Raw genomic sequence first — 19221 nt, 5'->3', positions numbered from 1 at the left:
CAATTGGTAGAGCATGGACTCTTGAACTTGGGGTTGTAAGTTCAAGCCCCACATTGGGTATAGAGATTGCTTAAAAATAAAATCTTAAAATAATATACACCTTTTGGGGCACCTGGTGCCTCATTTGGTTAAGCATCTGCCTTTGGTTCAGGTCATGATCCCGGGGTCTTGGGATGGAGACCTGTGTCGGTTTCCTGCTCAGAGGGGAGACTGCTTCTCCCTCTGCCCCTCCCCCTGCTCTCTTGCTCTCTCAAATAAATAAATAAAATCTTAAAAATATACATATATACCTTTCAAAATACTGATTTTGGGACCCTAGGTGGCTCAGTCATTAAGCGTCTGCCTTGGCTCTGGTCATGATCCCAGGCCACATGGGGTTGCCTGCCCAGGGGAAGCCTGCTTCTGCCTCTCCCCCACACCTCTGTGCTTGTATTCCCTCTCTTGCCATCATTTTGTCAAGTAAATAAATCTTTAAAAAAAAATAGTAATTTTAGGGAACATATTCCACTTAATTGCCAACATGATGTCAGTGAAAAATCTGTTCCATAACGTTATGTTGAAGTTTCAAGGATTTCCTTTTCTTAGCACTTTCATATAAGTTCTGTTTTACATCATGTTTTACTTGTTAATTTCCTAAAACATTGTACAAATTTAGTAATATTAATTGAAAATTAAATCTTCCTAGCCTAGCAGCAAAAAAAGAACCTTATTGATTGACATGTTGAACTCTAATGCAAGTTTCTGGTTCATTTGTCTGATTTGTTGAGAATTCTAGCCTGATTTAATTAGCTTGCTCAGTTACATTTGGGCTGATTATGAAACTAAAACTCTTGCTATGTACATATCTCAAATATTCTTAGTGCAGCTTCTTTTATACTTGCTAGGTTGAAGAGGTGGAAGCAAGGCGGCTCTTTCAGCAGATTCTATCAGCTGTGGATTACTGCCATAGGCATATGGTGGTTCATCGAGACCTGAAACCAGAGAATGTGCTGTTGGATGCTCACATGAATGCCAAGATAGCCGATTTTGGTATGTAACTCCACGGTTGTTCAGAAATGTACTAGTTGCCTTTTAAAGTGTGTCAATAGTAACTATTAAAGAACTATGAACTTGCAGTTTCAATTTTATAAATCTGATAATGCACAGTCTCCATGTTGGTTTGTTAGGTTCATTTAAACACAATTTTTAAAATGCACATGCTTCTAGAGAAGTTTAGAGGGCTAGTTTCAAGGTATATCCATTTAATCTGCATTTTCTCCTAAAGGAAAACCTGTCTTCTTTTGGGGGAGGGGTCACAAACTCTTTTGAAAATCTAATGAAAATATGGGCACTTCCTTTGATGAATGCACTTAAAGAGAAATACCTGAAAATTTGCATGCAGTTTTGAAGACTTACAGCCTTTCTCATTTGATCAAGGGTTGACTTCAGGGTAAAATCTAACTACTTGCTAAAAAGAATAGGAGTTTTTGTCAGGAGTAAAACAAAAATCAAAATGTAAATTTAAATGCACCAAATACTTTCTGGGGCAAACATTCCTGGAAAGAGTACCATAGTAGGGTGTTTGGCAAAAGGATTAGGAAGTAAGAGGTTATAGAAAGAGAGATGGAAATGTGCTAGAGTTCAGTGTTGCTTATGTAAATTTTTTGTCTGTACCTTGTCTTTAATCTAAAAACCAGGAAACTAGTTTTCCTATTTCTCTTCCTTCTCTAAATCGCAAAACTCCTTAGTATGATACTTCAGCTAGATTTTTGGTTCCATAAATTATTTTTTCTATGTTGAATTAAAGCTTTCCAAACTAAAAGCTTTTAGAATGTAGGGGCACCTGGGTGGCTCAGTGGGTTAAGGCCTCTGCCTTCGGCTTAGGTCATGATCCCAGGGTCCTGGGATCGAGCCCCGCGTTGGGCTTTCTGCTCAGCGGGGAGCCTGCTTCCCTTCCTCTCTCTCTGCCTGCCTCTCTGCCTGCTTGTGATCTCTGTCAAATAAATAAATTTTAAAAATAAGTAAATAAAAAATAAAAGCTTTTGGAATGTAATCTTTATAAATCGGAGCTTGTCTGATTTCTATTTAGAGATTGTTTTAAAAGGCTTTGAAAGTACAGTATAAAAAGTAATGGTCTCTATTTCTTTCTTTCAACTGTAGAAATGGATAAATAATATTTTGATACTTTTATGTTTGGAAAAGTTCATGTAATTTAGAATAACCTCATTTGTGAAGTGAATCAACGTTTTTTAAAAAAGGTTAATTTATTTGGAAAGAGTACGAGTTGGGGGAAAGGCCTCCGAAGTGGGGAGAGAAAGAATCCCAAGCAGATTCTCCGTGAGTATGGAGCCCAATATGGGGCTTGATCCCACAACCCTGAGATCATGACCTGAGCCGAAACCAAGAGTTGGACGCTCAACCAACAGCCACCCAGGTGACCCAAGTGAATCAACATTTTTAGTTAGAAAAGGAATTTAATTCCAATCATATATGATGTGCGTTATCTTTTTTGTCAGAGTGTAAGCACTCTGAAATAGTCTTCTTCTAGTCTCTCAAGTGTTTGCCACTGTTTTAAAATAATTATAAAATATGATATACAAAACATTGAAGACTTGACATTTTTCTTCATGCATTTATCTATGTCTACCTATAAAAATATCTAGCACAAAGTAAATATTACTCTTATTTTCAGGGTTGTCTAATATGATGTCAGATGGTGAATTTCTGCGAACTAGTTGTGGGTCTCCAAATTATGCAGCACCTGAAGTCATCTCAGGCAGGTAATAATAGATCAGTGGAGAGAGTAAGCTCTTTATAATCTTTTGTTCATTCTAATAACATTTAATTAAAATATGTTCTGTTCAGAGGATGAGATTGTTAACATAATAGGAACAAATTGTCTCTTTAATTTTTCCACTGTTGAAGAGAGAACAGTTATGTTAAACAATTTTTTTAAACATTTGGTTTAGATTTTGTTATATTTAAGGAGTTCTTCCATTAAAAAAAAATGACAAAGAAATCTTGATTTTCTTCATTTTGGAAAAGTACAGATAAAAGAAAGCATTTGTTAAATTAAATTTAATGTCATCATTTACTTACCAGACACTGTCCTTAAATAATAATTTATATATTCTTTTATCAGGTACTACATAGAGTATTATTTTATGTTTTGTCTTTAGAAGAATGAGATTTTTCAGGGACAGTATTGTCATTCCTGAAATTAAACTGTATAAGTAGGGATTGAAACTTACTCATTGGTATATTCAAAAAATGTTTATACAGATTGCAGTGGTAAACAGAAGACTTTTTACAGTAACCAATGTCTGATTTAAAAAGTTAACAGAATTCACTGAGAGAAAATAAAGAAAAGGTATTATCGCAAGGAGCAGGTATAGGAGTTTTGGACAAGTACCATAAATGATATAAATGGTGGACAGCAATTTTTTGAAATGGCTTATATTCTTTTAATTGGAATTGTAGAGTTACTTTGTTACCTCAGACCCAGGTTTGAATTTGTCAGTGGGGTATCAGAGGCATTATAATACTGCAGAAAGGTGAGAGAAAAAAGGAATAATATTCCAGACATAGGTTATGTGGAGCAAAACTAATCTTAGTCCCATGAGTTAATCTAACAAGTGATTAGAATGAAAGTCATACTCAGGATAACATGATACAGGACAAATACTGTCGAAGAGATTGCTGCAGAACTAGTTCAGCACTTTAATTCTTCAGAAACTCTTTAAAATAGGCATGTCAGGGAGGAAAATTCTATTTTATATGCATTTTCTTTCTTATAGTTTTGTGGTAAAAGGATTTAGCCTAAACACTATAGTAGTATTTTTTCAAGTTTACAGTCATTTACTTTGATGTTTCCTTTAAAAAAAAACCCAACCATAGTAAGTTTTATATTTTTTAATTAGTTAATTAGTAAGTTGTGAGTTTGTGACAAATAAAGTAACACTTTCTTTTGGAAAGCTTGAATAGTAACTGCTGAGACCAATTCTCTATGGCGAACAAGCATTGAGTGTTGAGGTGTGGCCATGGACTTCATTAAAGGCTTGCAAATGAATATACACTGAGTCTACACCATGTGTATACAGAAGCAGGTATACTTGGATGAGAACAAATGGCACTTGCATTTCAGGTTGGCGTTGTCATCTTTTCTCTTAGATTGTATGCAGGTCCTGAAGTTGATATCTGGAGCTGTGGTGTTATTTTGTATGCCCTTCTTTGTGGCACCCTCCCATTTGATGATGAGCATGTACCTACGTTATTTAAGAAGATCCGAGGGGGTGTTTTTTATATCCCAGAATATCTCAATCGTTCTGTTGCCACTCTTTTGATGCATATGCTGCAGGTTGATCCCCTGAAACGAGCAACCATCAAAGATATAAGGTGATTCTTCTTTTTGTTACTGTTATGTACATTTTATAATATTAATAATTGTATCACTAATTGAGTGCCTGCTTTATGTTAGACTCTCTAATACTTATTGTATAGGAATTCTGCTTTTCTTTTTACACAGACCTGATCATGTCACTTACCCTTTAAATATTTCAGATTGTTTCCCATACTTTTTCCTGGAGGTAGCAAATCCTCTAAGGCCCTTCCTAAGGAGGCTCCTTTTCCTACTCTGAGGTTTCACTCGTGCACTCACCACCACACCTGCTTCAGCTATACTCAGCTTTTCCTTCTTCATCAAACATAACATGTATTTTATGCCTTCATGTTCTAATTTATATTACTGCCTCTGATGCCATTTCTGTTTCTTTTGACCTGACAGACTTCCATTCATCCTTTAAAATTCTGCTTACATATGACCTCCTTTGTGAGGAGGCAAAGTTAATTGCTTCCACTTCCATGATTTTCACATTTTGTTTACGTTTTTTTTTTCATTATCATTTCAAATGTCAGTACGTGTTTTTCCAGTCCTAAATTGTAACTCCATAAGGGTAGAGAGAGTGTCTTACTCATCTTAGTACACACGATGCTAGATGGCCCATGAATGTTGTATATGCTGAGAAACTGAATAAATCTTATGCGTAATAAGACTGACTTTTATGTATTTTACGTATGGTCGATGAAATGAAACATTAAAAGTTTTGTTAAGATTTTGAATCCAAAAATAGCTGCTAGCACTGTGAAGGATTTCTTGTTATGTGAGAAACTTTGGAACTTGCAGTGGCTGGTGTTATTATGAATATGACCTTTATATAGCACACACAAGCCATGATAATGCATTGCCTTTTGCTCTTTACTTACAAGGTTATGTTTCTTAGAGTTTTTTTTTTTTTTATTCTTACCTAACATTTCATCGTTTATTCATTTATAAACACATTCTTTTGCCATCTTTCCAGAATCTCTCCTCTTATCTTCATAAGCCAGAATGGCTGTTTAGAGACTATGACTCCTGGAATGTTTAAATGATGACATGGTTTTTTTATGTGATTGCTGCGTATCTCTTAGACTGCAAGAAAGCGCTTATTTTTCTTAAGTGCTCCAGGCCTCCTACATAAAAGAAATGTGTAATTGTATATAGCATCAATTTTAGTTATAGAAATGTACTTAGCAGGAAAAAAATCTTTTGTGTTCACAGTTCTTTTTTTCTTTTCTTTTCTTTCTTTCTTTTTTTTAAAAAATAAGTTCTACACCCAACATGGGGCTTGAACTCACAAACCTGAGTTCAAGTGTCACATGTTCTACTGACCAAACTAGCTAGGTGCCTCAGTCACTTAATTGGCTTTTCCTTAGAAAGAAAATTAGATATGCTTCCTGTGAGTTACTCATTCTATAAGTGGAAGCCTGCATCTCTCTCTCCCCTTCACCCATTTTGCCTATTCCCCCCAAGCCCCCCTTCTGGCAGCCATTTGTTCTCTATTGATAGGTCTGATGCTGCTTTTTGTTTATTTGTTTTTTCATATCTTTTTTTAAGATTCCACCTATAAGTGAAATCATATGGTATTTATTTTCTCAGATTTATTTTACTTAGCACAGTACCCTCTAAGTCCATTCATTTTGTTGCAAATAGCACAATCTCATCTTTTCTTTCTTTTTTTTTTTTTTAAGATTATTTATTTATTTATTTATTTGACGGATATCACAAGTAGGCAGAGAGGCAGGCAGAGAGAGAGAGAGAGAGAGAGAGGAGGAAACAGGCTCCCTGCCGAGCAGAGAGCCCGATGTGGGGTTCAATCCCAGCCGAAGGCAGAGGCTTTAACCCACGGAGCCACCCAGGCACCCCAATCTCATCTTTTCTTAAGGCTGCACAGTACTCCATTGTATATGTACACTACATGTTCCTTACCATTTGTCTGTTGATAGACACTTATGTTGCTTCCATATCTTAGCTATTTTAAGTAATGCTGCGATAAACATATGAGTGCTTATATTTTTTTGAATTAGTGCTTTTGTTTTCTCTGGGTAAATACCCAGTAGTGGAATTATTGGGTCATATGGTATTTCTATTTTAAATTTTTCGAGGAACTTCTATACTATTTTTCACAGTGACTATACCAATTTACATTCCCACTAGCAGTGTGGAATTCCTTTTTCTCTGCATCCTTGTCAACACTTATTTTTTCTTGTCTTTTTTATTTTAGTCCTTGGCAATGTTAATTGTGTAATGTGATATCTCATTGTGGTTTTGATTTGCATGTCCCTGATTACAGGAGTTGAGCATATTTTCATGTGTCTATTGGTTATCTGCATGTCTTCTTTGGAAAAATGTCTGTTTAGGTCCTCTGCTTGTTTTTAATCGATTGGATTTTTTAATTTTGCTTTGTTTTGTTTTGGTGTTGAGTTGTATTCTTTATGTATTTTGGACTTAACTCCTTACTGCATATATAATTTGCAAGTATATTCTCCCATTTAGTAGGATGTCTTTTTGCTTTGTTGATGGTTTCCTTCACTGTGCAAAAGCTTTTTATTTGATGTAGTCCTGATAGTTTATTTTTGCTTTTCTTCCTCTTGCCTTAGGAGACATATTTAGAAAAGTGTTATGGCTGGTGTCAGAGATATTATTGTCTGTGTTTTTCTTAGGAATTTTATGGTTTCAGATCCCACATTTAAGTCTTTAATCATTGTGAGTTTATTTTTTGCATATGATGTTAGAAAGTGGTCCCAATTCATTCTTTTACATGTAGCTCTCCAGTTTTCCCAACACCATTTATTGAAGAGGTTGTCTTTTCTTCATTGCATGTTCTTGCCTCCTTTGTCTTAGATTAATTGACCATATAAGCATAGGTTTATTTCTGGGCTCTCTATTCTGTTCTTTTTATGTGTCTTTTTTGTGCCAATACCATTGTTTTAATTATTGTAGCTTTATAGTGTATCTTGAAATCTGGGATTGTGATACTTCCAGCTTTATTTTTCTTTCTCAAAATTGCTTTGACTATTTGAGGTCTTTTATAGTTCCATACAAATTTTAGGATTGTTTGTTCTAGTTCTGTGAAAAATGCTTTTGGTATTTTGATAGGTATTGCTGGAAATCTGCAGATAGGTTTGGGTACTGTAGACATTTTAACAATACTAATTCTGCCAATCCATAAGTATAGTCTTTAACCTCCTTGGTTATATTTTAGTATTTCTGGTGCAGTTGTAAATGGAATTATGTTCTTAATTTCTCTTTCTAGTACTTTGTTATTAGCATATAGAAATGCTACTGATTTCTAGGTATCCTGCAGTTTCACTGAATTTATTCTAGTAGTTTTTTGGTGGAGTCTTTAGGATTTTTTATGTAGAATGTCATATCATCTGCGAAGGCACCCATACTGGATAGATATTAGACTGTCACAGTTTAACAACTTCTTTACCAGTAGGGATGCCTTCTATTTCTTTTACTTGTCTGATTACTGTAGTTAGGGCTTCCAGGACCATATTGAATAAAAGTGGTGCTCTCAATTTTAATGATCTTTTATTTTTTATTTAAATTTATTTGTTTATTTATTTAAGTAATCTCTACATCCCATGTGAGGCTTGATTTCAACACCCCATGACTGAGTCACATGCTCTTCTTATTGGGCAAGCTAGGTGCCTCTTACTGATTTTTTTTCTATTGTTTTTTAATTTTTATGTCATTTATTTCTGCTTTGATCTTTATTATTTTCTTCAACTCACCTTGGACTTTGTTCTTCTTTTTTAAATTCCTTTATGTGCAAGTTTAGGTTGTTTATTTGAGCTTTTTCTTATTTCTTGAGGTAGGGGTGTATTGCTATATATTGCCCTCTTTGAACTGCTTTTGCTGCATCTCAAAGATGTTGGATTGTTGTGTTCTCATTTTCATGTGTTTCCATAACTCATTTAAGTCATTTTGTCTTAAGTACCAAAATAGAGTATCAGGTAATAGTGATAGAAAGACTTAATTTCTGATGGGGAAATGAACTGATATTGTCTCAGGCCAACTCTCATAAACATTCTGGTTACTGCTTATCTTGATAGAGTTAATTCAGAAACTGACTCCTGAAAACAAAAGCTGAGTATGACTTTTTAATTGGCAGTTTTCTTATGGTAAAGAATTATGGTCCTTTGTGTAAATGAATGAATTAGAAATAAAAATTTAGATTGTTTCCCTATTTATCATTTTTTAAACATTTATATCATTGATATAATTCACATACTGTACATTTGTCCCTTCAAATTGTATAATTCAGTGGTTCTTAGTATATTTACAAAGTTGTATAGTCATCACCATTTTCTAATTCCCTTAAAGAAACTTTGTACCCATTAGCAGTCATTACCCATTTCCCCCTCCTTTTATCTCTTGGAAGCCAGTAATCTACTTTCTGCCTTTATGGGTTTGCCTGTCCTGGAAACTTCATATGAATGGAATCCTGTAGCATGTAGCCTTTGGAGTCTGGTTACTTTCACACAGCATAATGTTTTCAGGGTTCATTCATGGTATAGCATGTATAGTATTTCATTCCTTTGTTCTTTAAAAATACTCCATTGTACAGAAACACTACATTTTGTTTATCTGTCCATCAGTTGATGGAAACTTGAGTTGTTTCTGCTTTGGGGCTCTTAAGAATAATGTTGCTATGCACATTCATGTACAAGTTTTTTATGGTCACATGTTTCCATTTCTTTTGGATGTATGCCTTTAGTTTGTAATTCTTGTTGCTGTTCCTTTTGTTAGTGATTTTACTGAATTAATTCCCCAGATTTTGTACTTTTTGTCATGGTTGGCCACTGAAATCTCTGATTAGTTAGCTTTATGGTCATCTTACTGTTAGAGATTTCCTTAAATGCTTTGATCTAATAAGTCTCAGCCTTTGCTAAGTGATTGTGTGTACATGTTGGAGTATGTCTTCATTGCTCCAAAGAGAAGCTTATAACTCTGATTTAGTCTTTATTCCACATTAGCAGAGAGCCTCAAAGTCAGTCACTGATTAGAAATGAGGGTCTTTCTTGGGTAAGCACACAGCCCTGCATAATATATGCATGGCCTGCTTGAGTCCCAGGAATATATCAGAGTATTTCAAAGACCTCAGTAGAATTCTTATTCCTGAACTTTTCATTCTAAGGTTTATGGTTAGGTTCTTGTTTGCCCCAAATCTTACTGCCTCTTCAGTCAGTTGGGATGTCACAGTTACCATTGGTTGGTTTTTGTTTATTTTTTTGTTTTTTTAAAAAAAGATTTTATTTATTTCTTTGACAGACAGAGATCACAAGTAGGCAGAGGCAGGCAGAGAGAGAGAGGGGGAAGCCTTCCTGCGGAGCAGAGAGCCCGATGCAGGGCTCGATCCCAGGACCCTGAGATTATGACCTGAGCCGAAGGCAGAGGCTTAACCCACTGAGCCACCCAGGTGCCCGACATTGGTTGTTTTTGACAAATGTCCTGGGGAGAAGGCTGTTTGCAGTGAGGGAACTCTGTATCAGGTCAGAAAAAGACAAGGCCTGCAAAATGGAGATTTCCAGGTAACTTCCAGACATGTCAAATAATTACAGTTTTCTGAGACGAGGACTTTGGGAGAATTCTAAACCTATTCTGCTCTAATTCTAAACCTATCTTCCCCTTAGTGGTTGTTAGGCCGTTATCAGGTTGTTAGGTGCTCTGGGCTACCATGATTGTGAGACTGCTGGTTTTCAAGGCTACCATAGAAGTGGGAAAAGGAAGATGGGTATAGGGCAACTTAAAATGTTTCAGATCTCACTGTTTTTACTGAAATCAGCTATTTTCTTGAGTAAACACTTCTCAGATTGTTGCAGGCTTTTGGTAAATTTCCATGGTTTTAGAAAAGTTGATTTTGATGATTTTTGCTAGTACTCTGAATGATTTCATGGAAGAGTGAGTTTTTGGAGTTCATTTGGAAATGCTCATCTTCCCTATTTGTCACTATTTTTAAAATGTTAGATATATAATGTCTCCTGTTTCTATGGGAGAAATTAATATATCACATCTTTATTACCAAGCCTTTGGTGCTTAGTATGATATAGGAAATAAACACATTAATGGATTAATTTTGGTTTTCATATTTTATGTATTTGTCACTTATTTATTATGCATTTATTGAATATTTACATTGTTTTGGGTAGTTGAATACAACTATATAAGGCATGGTTCCTGTTTCAAGGAGCTCTGAGTTTGGTGAGTAAGATTAAGAAAAAAATCAACACCTATAAGAAACTGTGAGTGTTACAAAAGAAAGATCTACTAGAAGCTGTAGAAGATTCATCCTCAAGGGCTGGCACACCATCATTTCTTACTTGGACTATTTCATCAGCATCATCAACATCATCATTTTTGTCTTTTCAGTTTCTGTATCACAAGCAAGACTATCTTTACAGAATGCAAATTAGATTATGTCACCCCTGTCTCTGTAAAATCTTTCAGTGATTTTCATCAAGCATAGGTTCTAGTCCCAGAATCTTTCTTCTAGCCTATAGCTGTCAGAAATATTTGATAGCTTTTGCCTCTCCAACCTATAACTCCTGTTTTCATGATAGTGGCCTCAGTCCTGTTCAACATGGCACAACTCTTTGTCTCAGTCTTCACCTGCATTGTTTTTTGTGCTGGGAATACCTGTTTCCCAGCTCTTTGCTCCCAGCTGACTTCTAATCATTCTGATATCTGCTTAAATATTACTCCATAGCTTCCCTAATTACATGGCTCCCATTCTGATTTATATATTTTTATTTTACCCTGTGTTTTCCTCTTATAATCTTTATCACAGGATTTTCATATTTGTATATTTGAAACTATGTATTTATTTTTGTGAATACTTGTTTTATCTGTATTCTGCTAGAATATAATCTGAGAGGAGGGATGTCTTTTTGCTATACTATACTCTTAGTTAAAATTCATAAATGAAACAATCAGTCAATAGAAAGCATTGAAGCAAAATATAGATTGATCTGAATTTAGTTTAGAGGGTGGCCAGTTCTATCATGTAGCAATGCTTGTATAGTCTTGAAGGAATAGTACATAGTTAGTCAGATGAAAAGAGGTGGGATGTTCTTGGATGTGGAAAAGCCCAGAAGTGTGAGAAAATAAGATTTAGGAGACTGATTGTCATACTTTTTGGTTTTAGTACTCCTTTATAGTCTTAAAATTGAGGCTTCCAAAGAGTTGTGTTGTTTAATGCAGGTTATATCAGTATTTATCATATAAGAAATTGAAACTGAGAAACAAAAAAAAAACTTAATTCGCTTAAAAATAACAGTAAAGCTACTACATGTTAATCTAAATAACACATCTTTTATGAAAAGTTTTAAAAAAGGTAATAAAAGTAGAATTATTTTACATTTTCAGAGTCTCTTATGTGTTGGGCTTACTAAGAGACACCAGCTAGGTTCTTAGGTCTACTTCTTCATTCAGTCTGTTGCAATATGCTGTATTGGTTGCAGTCTATAAAGAAAATCTGATACCACTCAAATAAGTGGTTGGAAAAGGAGGAATATTTTAACAGTCTTTCAGATAGTTGTGGATATTCTTCTTTGATCTTAAGCCAAAGCTTAACTTGTTAGTTACAGTATCAAGTGAGAAAACATCTCAGTGTATATTTGTACTTTATTACATTAAAATTCACTGGTCTTTTTTTGTGTGTGTGTTTTGTGGACATTTTACCTTGGTCATTCTGAAAATACTGGGTTGTAGATATTTTACCTTGGTCATTCTGAAAATACCTTGGTCATTCTGAAAATACCGGGTTATTGAGTTAAAAAGATTTTCCAAATGGTGACATGTTCATTATAAAGTATTAGAAACCATGTTCATTGTTACCATTATAAAGTTATTAGAAAAGTCTTAAAGTCGTAGGAAGCTGTCAAACTCATGGAGGCAGATACAAATTATATAAAATTCTAAAATTTTGCTTGAAAGGTTGAACTTTATCATTGGCAAAAAATACTGCTAGTTGTTTCCTTTGAAGTGACAGGCTCATTTTACTAAATTTTCAGAAATGTCAGCCAAATACCCAAGTCTGAATAATCATAGTTATTCAAGGGAGGGGGTTAATTAGCTTACTCAGGATCATATAGAGAACAGGTCTTTCTGATTCTGTTATATTTTATTGCCTCATGTCTAAATTATTTGGGACTTGCAAAAGCATGTTCTTACAATAGTGTATTGTGGTATTTTTCCTAGAGAGCATGAATGGTTTAAACAAGATTTGCCCAGTTACTTATTTCCTGAAGACCCCTCCTATGATGCTAACGTCATTGATGATGAGGCTGTGAAAGAAGTGTGTGAAAAATTTGAGTGTACAGAATCAGAAGTAATGAACAGTTTATATAGTGGTGACCCTCAAGACCAGCTTGCAGTGGCTTATCATCTTATCATTGACAATCGGAGAATAATGAACCAAGCCAGTGAGTTCTACCTCGCCTCTAGTCCCCCATCTGGTTCTTTTATGGATGATAGTACCATGCATATTCCCCCAGGCCTGAAACCTCATCCAGAAAGGATGCCACCTCTTATAGCAGACAGTCCTAAAGCGAGATGTCCATTGGATGCACTGAATACAACTAAGCCCAAATCTTTAGCTGTGAAAAAAGCCAAGTGGCATCTTGGAATCAGAAGTCAAAGCAAACCGTATGACATCATGGCTGAAGTCTACCGAGCTATGAAGCAGCTGGATTTTGAATGGAAGGTAGGAAATTGTAATATCTTAAGATCATTTGTAAAAATTTGCTTTTTTTTTTTTTTTTTGTATAGTAAGCTGCTCTGATCTACTGAGTTGAGTACTTAGGTCTCTAAAAAAGTTGTTTTTGATTTAGATACAAATTTAGTGGTCTTGGTGTTTCTGGATGATAAACCCCATTTTTTCCATTAATATACCAAGTGCATTCCAAACTAAACACAGTTCTGAAAGCATGAAGAGTTGTTGATGCTGGGGACCTACAATATTTTTAGAGACTAGCATTCTTGGCCAAGAAACAGAAAGTAATCAACCTGAAATCACCTGAGAAAATAGTCCATCTATTTCTGTCTGCATCATAGCAATAAAAAGTCATGTGTCTTTGAAGATGCTGTGTTTTTACTTTTTTATTTTTCCCACTAGCTATAACAGCTAGGGGTCAACACAAGTGATACAATCAGGACATATTTATTCAGTCAACAAATACTTTTCTCTAGGTTAAGAAAATCTCTTTTATTTGGCTAGTGCTTTTAATCCTTGGTTATGGTGTATTTTTCTTACTCTTAGCTCCCAATTTTCTTTTTTTAAAATTAGTGCTCAAATTCATTGCAATTCTGTTTGAGTATATGTGGGAGGGAAAACATTTTTTTTTTCATTTCAGATATCTTTTACTCTTCTTCCTTTCTTGAGGACTATGAATGTATTTTTAAAGGCAGAATAAAAATATTCAAATATACCTTGTGTATATTCATTTGACATGTTTGAAACATCTATCATTTTCATTTTAGTTGTACAAGAAATGAATAAACAAGATAATAGTTCCTTAAAACCGTTTAAAAATAGATACGCTTTTTCTTAAGCAATTTAGTTAAAAGAAAGACATTAATTTCTTTAAAATTCCATACTGAAAAAAATTTGGAACTCATTTTTCTTTTAAAGATTTTATTTATTTGACAGTGAGAGACACAACAAGAGAGGGAACACAAGAAGGGGGAGTGGGAGAGGGAGAAGCAGGCTTCATGCTAATAAGCGGGGGAGCTCGATGTGGGGCTTGATCCCAGGATTCTGGGATCATGACCTGAGCTGAAGGCAGACGCTTAACGACTGAGCCACCCAGGCGCCCTGGAACTCCTTTGATAGATGTTTTGAAAATCATCTTTATCTGAGCTGCAGTTTTCTTCTGTTCAAAGGGCAGATGATACTTCTTTACAGAATTATTGGAATACATAAATTTTGTGACAGTACCTGTTTATACTGCCTAATGCAAACTATTAACATGTTAGTTCTGTTTTATTCCTCCTACTCCATATTAATAGGTAAAGGTATTCAAGTTGAGGCTGGGTGACCAGAATTGTTGACATTTTAGAGCAAAGGCATAGCTAGAATGAAGGCTAGACTCTATATAATCTCTGAGTTCCCTTTAAATTTCTGATGATCTGCACAGACAGTCCTGTTAGTGGAGATTAAATAAATACTAAAGTGTCATGTAATGTTAGATGAAGATCCAGGAATTCCTTCTCTACCCCACCTGTCAGCTATTTCAATATTCTTTGCAATAAGAATAAGGGAGATACTGTAGCTTGTTATTTTTAACATTTTTCCTTAAAAAAATGTTTCTCACTTTAGGTAGTGAACGCATACCATCTTCGTGTAAGAAGAAAAAATCCAGTGACTGGCAATTATGTGAAAATGAGCTTACAACTTTATCTGGTTGACAATCGAAGCTATCTTTTGGACTTTAAAAGCATTGATGGTAAGGAAGCTATGCAGGCATGAGCTCTGAGAAGATAAAACTTGGCACTAGTTGACAAGATGTTAAAATCATCTCAAAGACTTGGTGGGTAGGTCTTCTATGCTAGTTTTTAAGTAATCTAGAGTTAACTAAAAATTCAAGTGAAATGAAAAGGATTGAAGACGTGGAATATCTCTAACCCAGCACTTCTCCAAAAGATGTGCCTTGGGCATAAAAAACTCACTTGCAGTGTTGGTTGTGGAGCTAAAGTAAGGAATAACAGGGAGGCAGTTTTTACCTAATATTGAGTGATGCTGTCCGGTTCTTTGTCATATTTCTTCATTCATATTTTCTTATTGTTAGGATTATAATATCTAAACTTCTCTGTTCATCAACTTTCCTCATCCTGGTTGGCCAAATCAGTCTCTCCTTGTATTCAGGTTGGATTTTGATGTCCCAATCATTCAGGAGATGAAGGAGTCAGGAAGGTGGTTGTGGTTTGTGTCTAAGTGTTTAGTGGGTGCCAGAAGTCAAAACCTCATGAACCAGATGTTCAGTCCAGAGGCCCAAGTGGGATAAAAACAGTAAACCAGGGATCAGGTGCAGGACACAACCAGAGGAGAACTGAGTTCAGAGTTAGTGAAGTTGTTTTCAACAGAACAGTTAAATTTTATTCTGAGCTATCACTGCCTGTCATCAGAATTAACCAGAGTTCATAGTAAAATGCAGATTGTTGGGAACTACCCCCAGATCTACCAAATCAGAATTTATTTCTAGAGGTGAGTCCTGGGAAACTGGAAATCTTTATTTTTAACAAGATTTCCTCACCCCATCCCCAGGCGTTGTGTACTGAAGGTTCAGAACCACTGTATAATGGTAACTTTTATTTTAATGTGTTTTTTTTTGATATGCTGCAAGAAAATAATCATTCAGGGATATTCTTTCTTCAAATGGAATATCAGTTTAATTTCAAGGCTAATGCCAAATACTATCCTGAGAAGGATTTAGGGGTGACATTTTGACTGTTAGTGTTGTAGTTGATGAGTGATGTCTGTTATAATTGTGAGAGGAAAGGGGTATTGCTACCCCTGCTCTTAAAACTCTGAAACATGCCATCCATGAAGTTTCCCTTGTTCAGATATGTTTACTCAGTTTTCTGAATATAGCATCTTCATAGGAAGGGCTTGGGCAAATATACCTTTCATATAAATTGCTCTTCTTTCATCTATTTCAGATGAGGTGGTGGAGCAGAGGTCTGGTTCTTCAACACCTCAGCGTTCCTGTTCTGCTGCTGGCTTACATAGACCAAGATCAAGTTTTGATTCTGTAACTGCGGAGAGCCATTCACTTTCTGGCTCTCTCACTGGCTCTTTGACTGGAAGCACATTGTCTTCAGTTCCACCCCGTCTAGGCAGTCACACCATGGATTTTTTTGAAATGTGTGCCAGTCTTATCACTACTTTAGCCCGTTGATGGTGTTTCTTTAGTTTCTGTCTTTCTGTTACAGCACTGTGAAAATCAGATAGATTCTTAAAATTATTATTTTACTTATGGATATAATACACTCTGGAATACTGATGGAGAGTCGTATTTCCAGGGGACACTAATGCCATTGAAATTATTGAAAACAAAAAAGTCCAACATTTTATTTACCTATAGACATCTGTACTTCTGTTTTGCCTATGATAAATTCATAGAGGCAGTATCTTTAATTGGCGAACATTGATGAAGAGTATTGTTACTTTAAAATTGTAAGTTCACTACAGATGATTAATACATCTTCACTGGTGAGTCACCTGAAAGGGTGGTTTGGCAATACCTCTTTGCTTTACTATTTAATGTAGGTAAATCCAGTTTATTTCCTAAAGTTCAGCAGGCTTTAAGCTGTGTTATGAACCCAGTCTTCTTGCACAAGATTAAAAAAAAGATTAACACAGCCATTAGTAAGATGGTATTTAAATGTTGAAACCTTAAAGGCTGGCCCCTAGAATTTCAGAAGCCAAGTTCTTCTAGTAGTTTTAGGTTTTGTAAATACTGCCTAGTGTTTAACAGAAGGGTTGTGGTCCTGAAACAGGTAACTGGTTTCCAGGTTCCTTAAAAACAGCTTATAACCAGCTAGAGATTTTATTCGAGATTTCCTTGGATAATATATTTACTTAAGAGTCTTCAGTGTTCTACTCAGTATTAGAACATCTGAAATTACAATTTTTGGTTTTTCATAAAAAACTTTTTTTTAAACTTAACATCATTTTAAAACATGCCTTCGAAACTACCTTTCTCAAATTCTTTTTGCCTCTATTTATTTTTGTATTTCACCAAGCATGATAAAATAGTTAAATGAAACAAAGCAAAATACCAACAGTCCCTTAAAATAGAACTTTTACCTTTGATTTAATGTATGTGGTGGTGGGGAGTGTGTGCATATGTACCCCTGCATCCCACAATGCTTAAACTTCATCTAAAGTTGAAGTTTGTTATCACAGCCACCCCCCCACCCCCCACCCCCCGCACCCCCCACCCCCTTACCCCCTCCACCCCGCCCCCAGCCCCATCTTCCCACCACCAGTTTCTTTGTTGTCTGATCCTTAGTGGCTGATTTACTTAGCTTTTAAATCTTTTCTGGTTCCCTTTCTTTGTTCTGTATCTTGGTTGCTAGCCATCCAGTTTGAAAACACTGTTCTGGCCCTAAGGGCTTTTGTGTACCTCCAAAGCTTATTAGGCTGTGACCTTACCTGTTGAGGCTGTTAGGCTAGGGAAGCCTTAAACATTAAAAAAAAAAAAAAAAAAACTCTCTTGAATAAATGTATGTGTTGTTTACATATATACATATATGTATTCACACACCAGTGCTTTTAAAGGAAAAACCAAACAGTTTCTTTGTTTTGCTTTGTGCAGGTTTTTTTTTTTTTAAGTTTAAAAAGAAACCTATATACAGCAGATTAGATAATAGCTCATTGCTTATATTGTTTTAGTCAAAGTATTTAATTTTTAAATTATGTGTAATTTATCTAATTTGTATTTATTCATTTGTTTAATGTGTTATAATTAACACTCTCATTCACCTGACTTACCCTAGATAAGATTAAGCTCTTGAAAACAGGTTTCTGTTTGCCAAAAATAATGTTTTCTACCAAGAAGCAAATGAAAATCTTTGGCCAAGTTTCTCTTATGTTTTTGGAAGATAAGCATGTCTGTCTTTAAGTAGTTTCGAGTCAGGAGTTTGCAGTGTGTCACATCATATTGGTTTATAGAACTTTTTAAAAATGGTGTTAAGTAACTTTTAAGTCTGACTTCATAATATCTAAAGGAATCTTTGCTCGCCAATTTGGGAAAAAGGGTGGGTTTGCATTAAACTCTTTAAGTTTAAACCTTTGAAAGATTGCCATCTAGTGGCATCAAAGGGTACTTTTTGTGATTGTTTTTAGAGGGATACGCGTCCTGCTGTGAATTATAGAGAGGGCATAATTTTAACCTCTTCAAATGTGTAAATACCTCTTTTGGGAAGAACAGGTCCACCTCATACGATTTGCTTGACTATGATTGATCTTAGAAATAGGAATTGTGATGATTCCTTATCCCTAATGACAAAATCCTTAACAATTTTGAAAGTGGAAAAACAGCAAGGAATACAGTGGCATTTTAGCTTTGTTAGTCGAATAAATCAGATATTAAGAACTTATTCATATAAAAATACTTTATATTGGTGATTATCATGATTATTGAGAATTAAAAATATTATATACTATTTTCTCTTTCTTGCCAGTATTTGTGAATATCTACATTTTTGATGGTTATCTGTTGAATTTTAGGAGAACCAGGGTTGCAGTTTCAGTTCTCTTATGCTTACATTTTTAAAGCACAGCTACTCTGAATCTAGAAGGCACAGTAAATTGCTTTATATTGAGGAGATTTCAGGAGGCTCAGTACGGCATAATAGGGGCTGGAACAATGTCATAGGAGGCTTTTGTTGCTAATGGGCAGGAAAATGGAAAGAATCAGTTGCTAAATTCCCACATTTCAATCTTGTAATCAGGGGTGTGGTATGTGGTTGTTAGATCTGCGGTGGGAAGAATTTCTTCAAGTTAAGATTTTGGAGGAGAGCTTCTATTATTAGGTTTTAAAGAGTTAGCTACATCATGGAAATGAACTCCATATGGTTCTACAATAGCATTTCCCACACTATATCCTTGAGGTGCTGTGCTGAAAAACGAGTCCATTGAGCAAGTTTGGAAAGTGTTATATGCCACACTCTTGCTTGAGGATGGCAGTGGATATAAGAATTAAAGACTTTGAAAAGTCCTTCAGTGAAAAAAAGAAAACTTTAACCCTGCTTTCCCCAAATTAATTTAACTACTTTTAATCTTAATATTCCATGGGAAAAGGCAAATTTGGAAAATACTATTTTAGGAAACTTATTGTTCCAGGTTGCTATAA

At 35.2% G+C, this 19221-nt stretch overlaps 1 protein-coding gene across 2 annotated transcripts in view; it reads left to right on the top strand.

Moving 5' to 3' along the window:
- The window catches only part of PRKAA2 (protein kinase AMP-activated catalytic subunit alpha 2), a 73713-nt gene extending 56157 nt beyond the window's left edge, over nucleotides 1-17556 (top strand). For both annotated transcript variants that reach the window (XM_080800487.1, XM_080800488.1), the window contains 6 exons: nucleotides 885-1029; nucleotides 2672-2759; nucleotides 4150-4374; nucleotides 12563-13067; nucleotides 14682-14808; nucleotides 16022-17556. In XM_080800487.1, the coding sequence (XP_080656613.1) occupies nucleotides 885-1029; nucleotides 2672-2759; nucleotides 4150-4374; nucleotides 12563-13067; nucleotides 14682-14808; nucleotides 16022-16260 (1329 nt within the window). In that variant the 3' untranslated portion in view covers nucleotides 16261-17556. The remainder of the gene's footprint in view (nucleotides 1-884; nucleotides 1030-2671; nucleotides 2760-4149; nucleotides 4375-12562; nucleotides 13068-14681; nucleotides 14809-16021) is intronic.
- The last annotated feature ends 1665 nt before the right edge of the window (nucleotides 17557-19221 follow it).

This window comes from Martes martes (genome assembly GCF_963455335.1).
Source record: "Martes martes genome assembly, chromosome: 4".
In the NCBI taxonomy this organism is placed as follows: domain Eukaryota; kingdom Metazoa; phylum Chordata; class Mammalia; order Carnivora; family Mustelidae; genus Martes; species Martes martes.
This window is presented reverse-complemented; position numbering and strand designations above follow the sequence as displayed.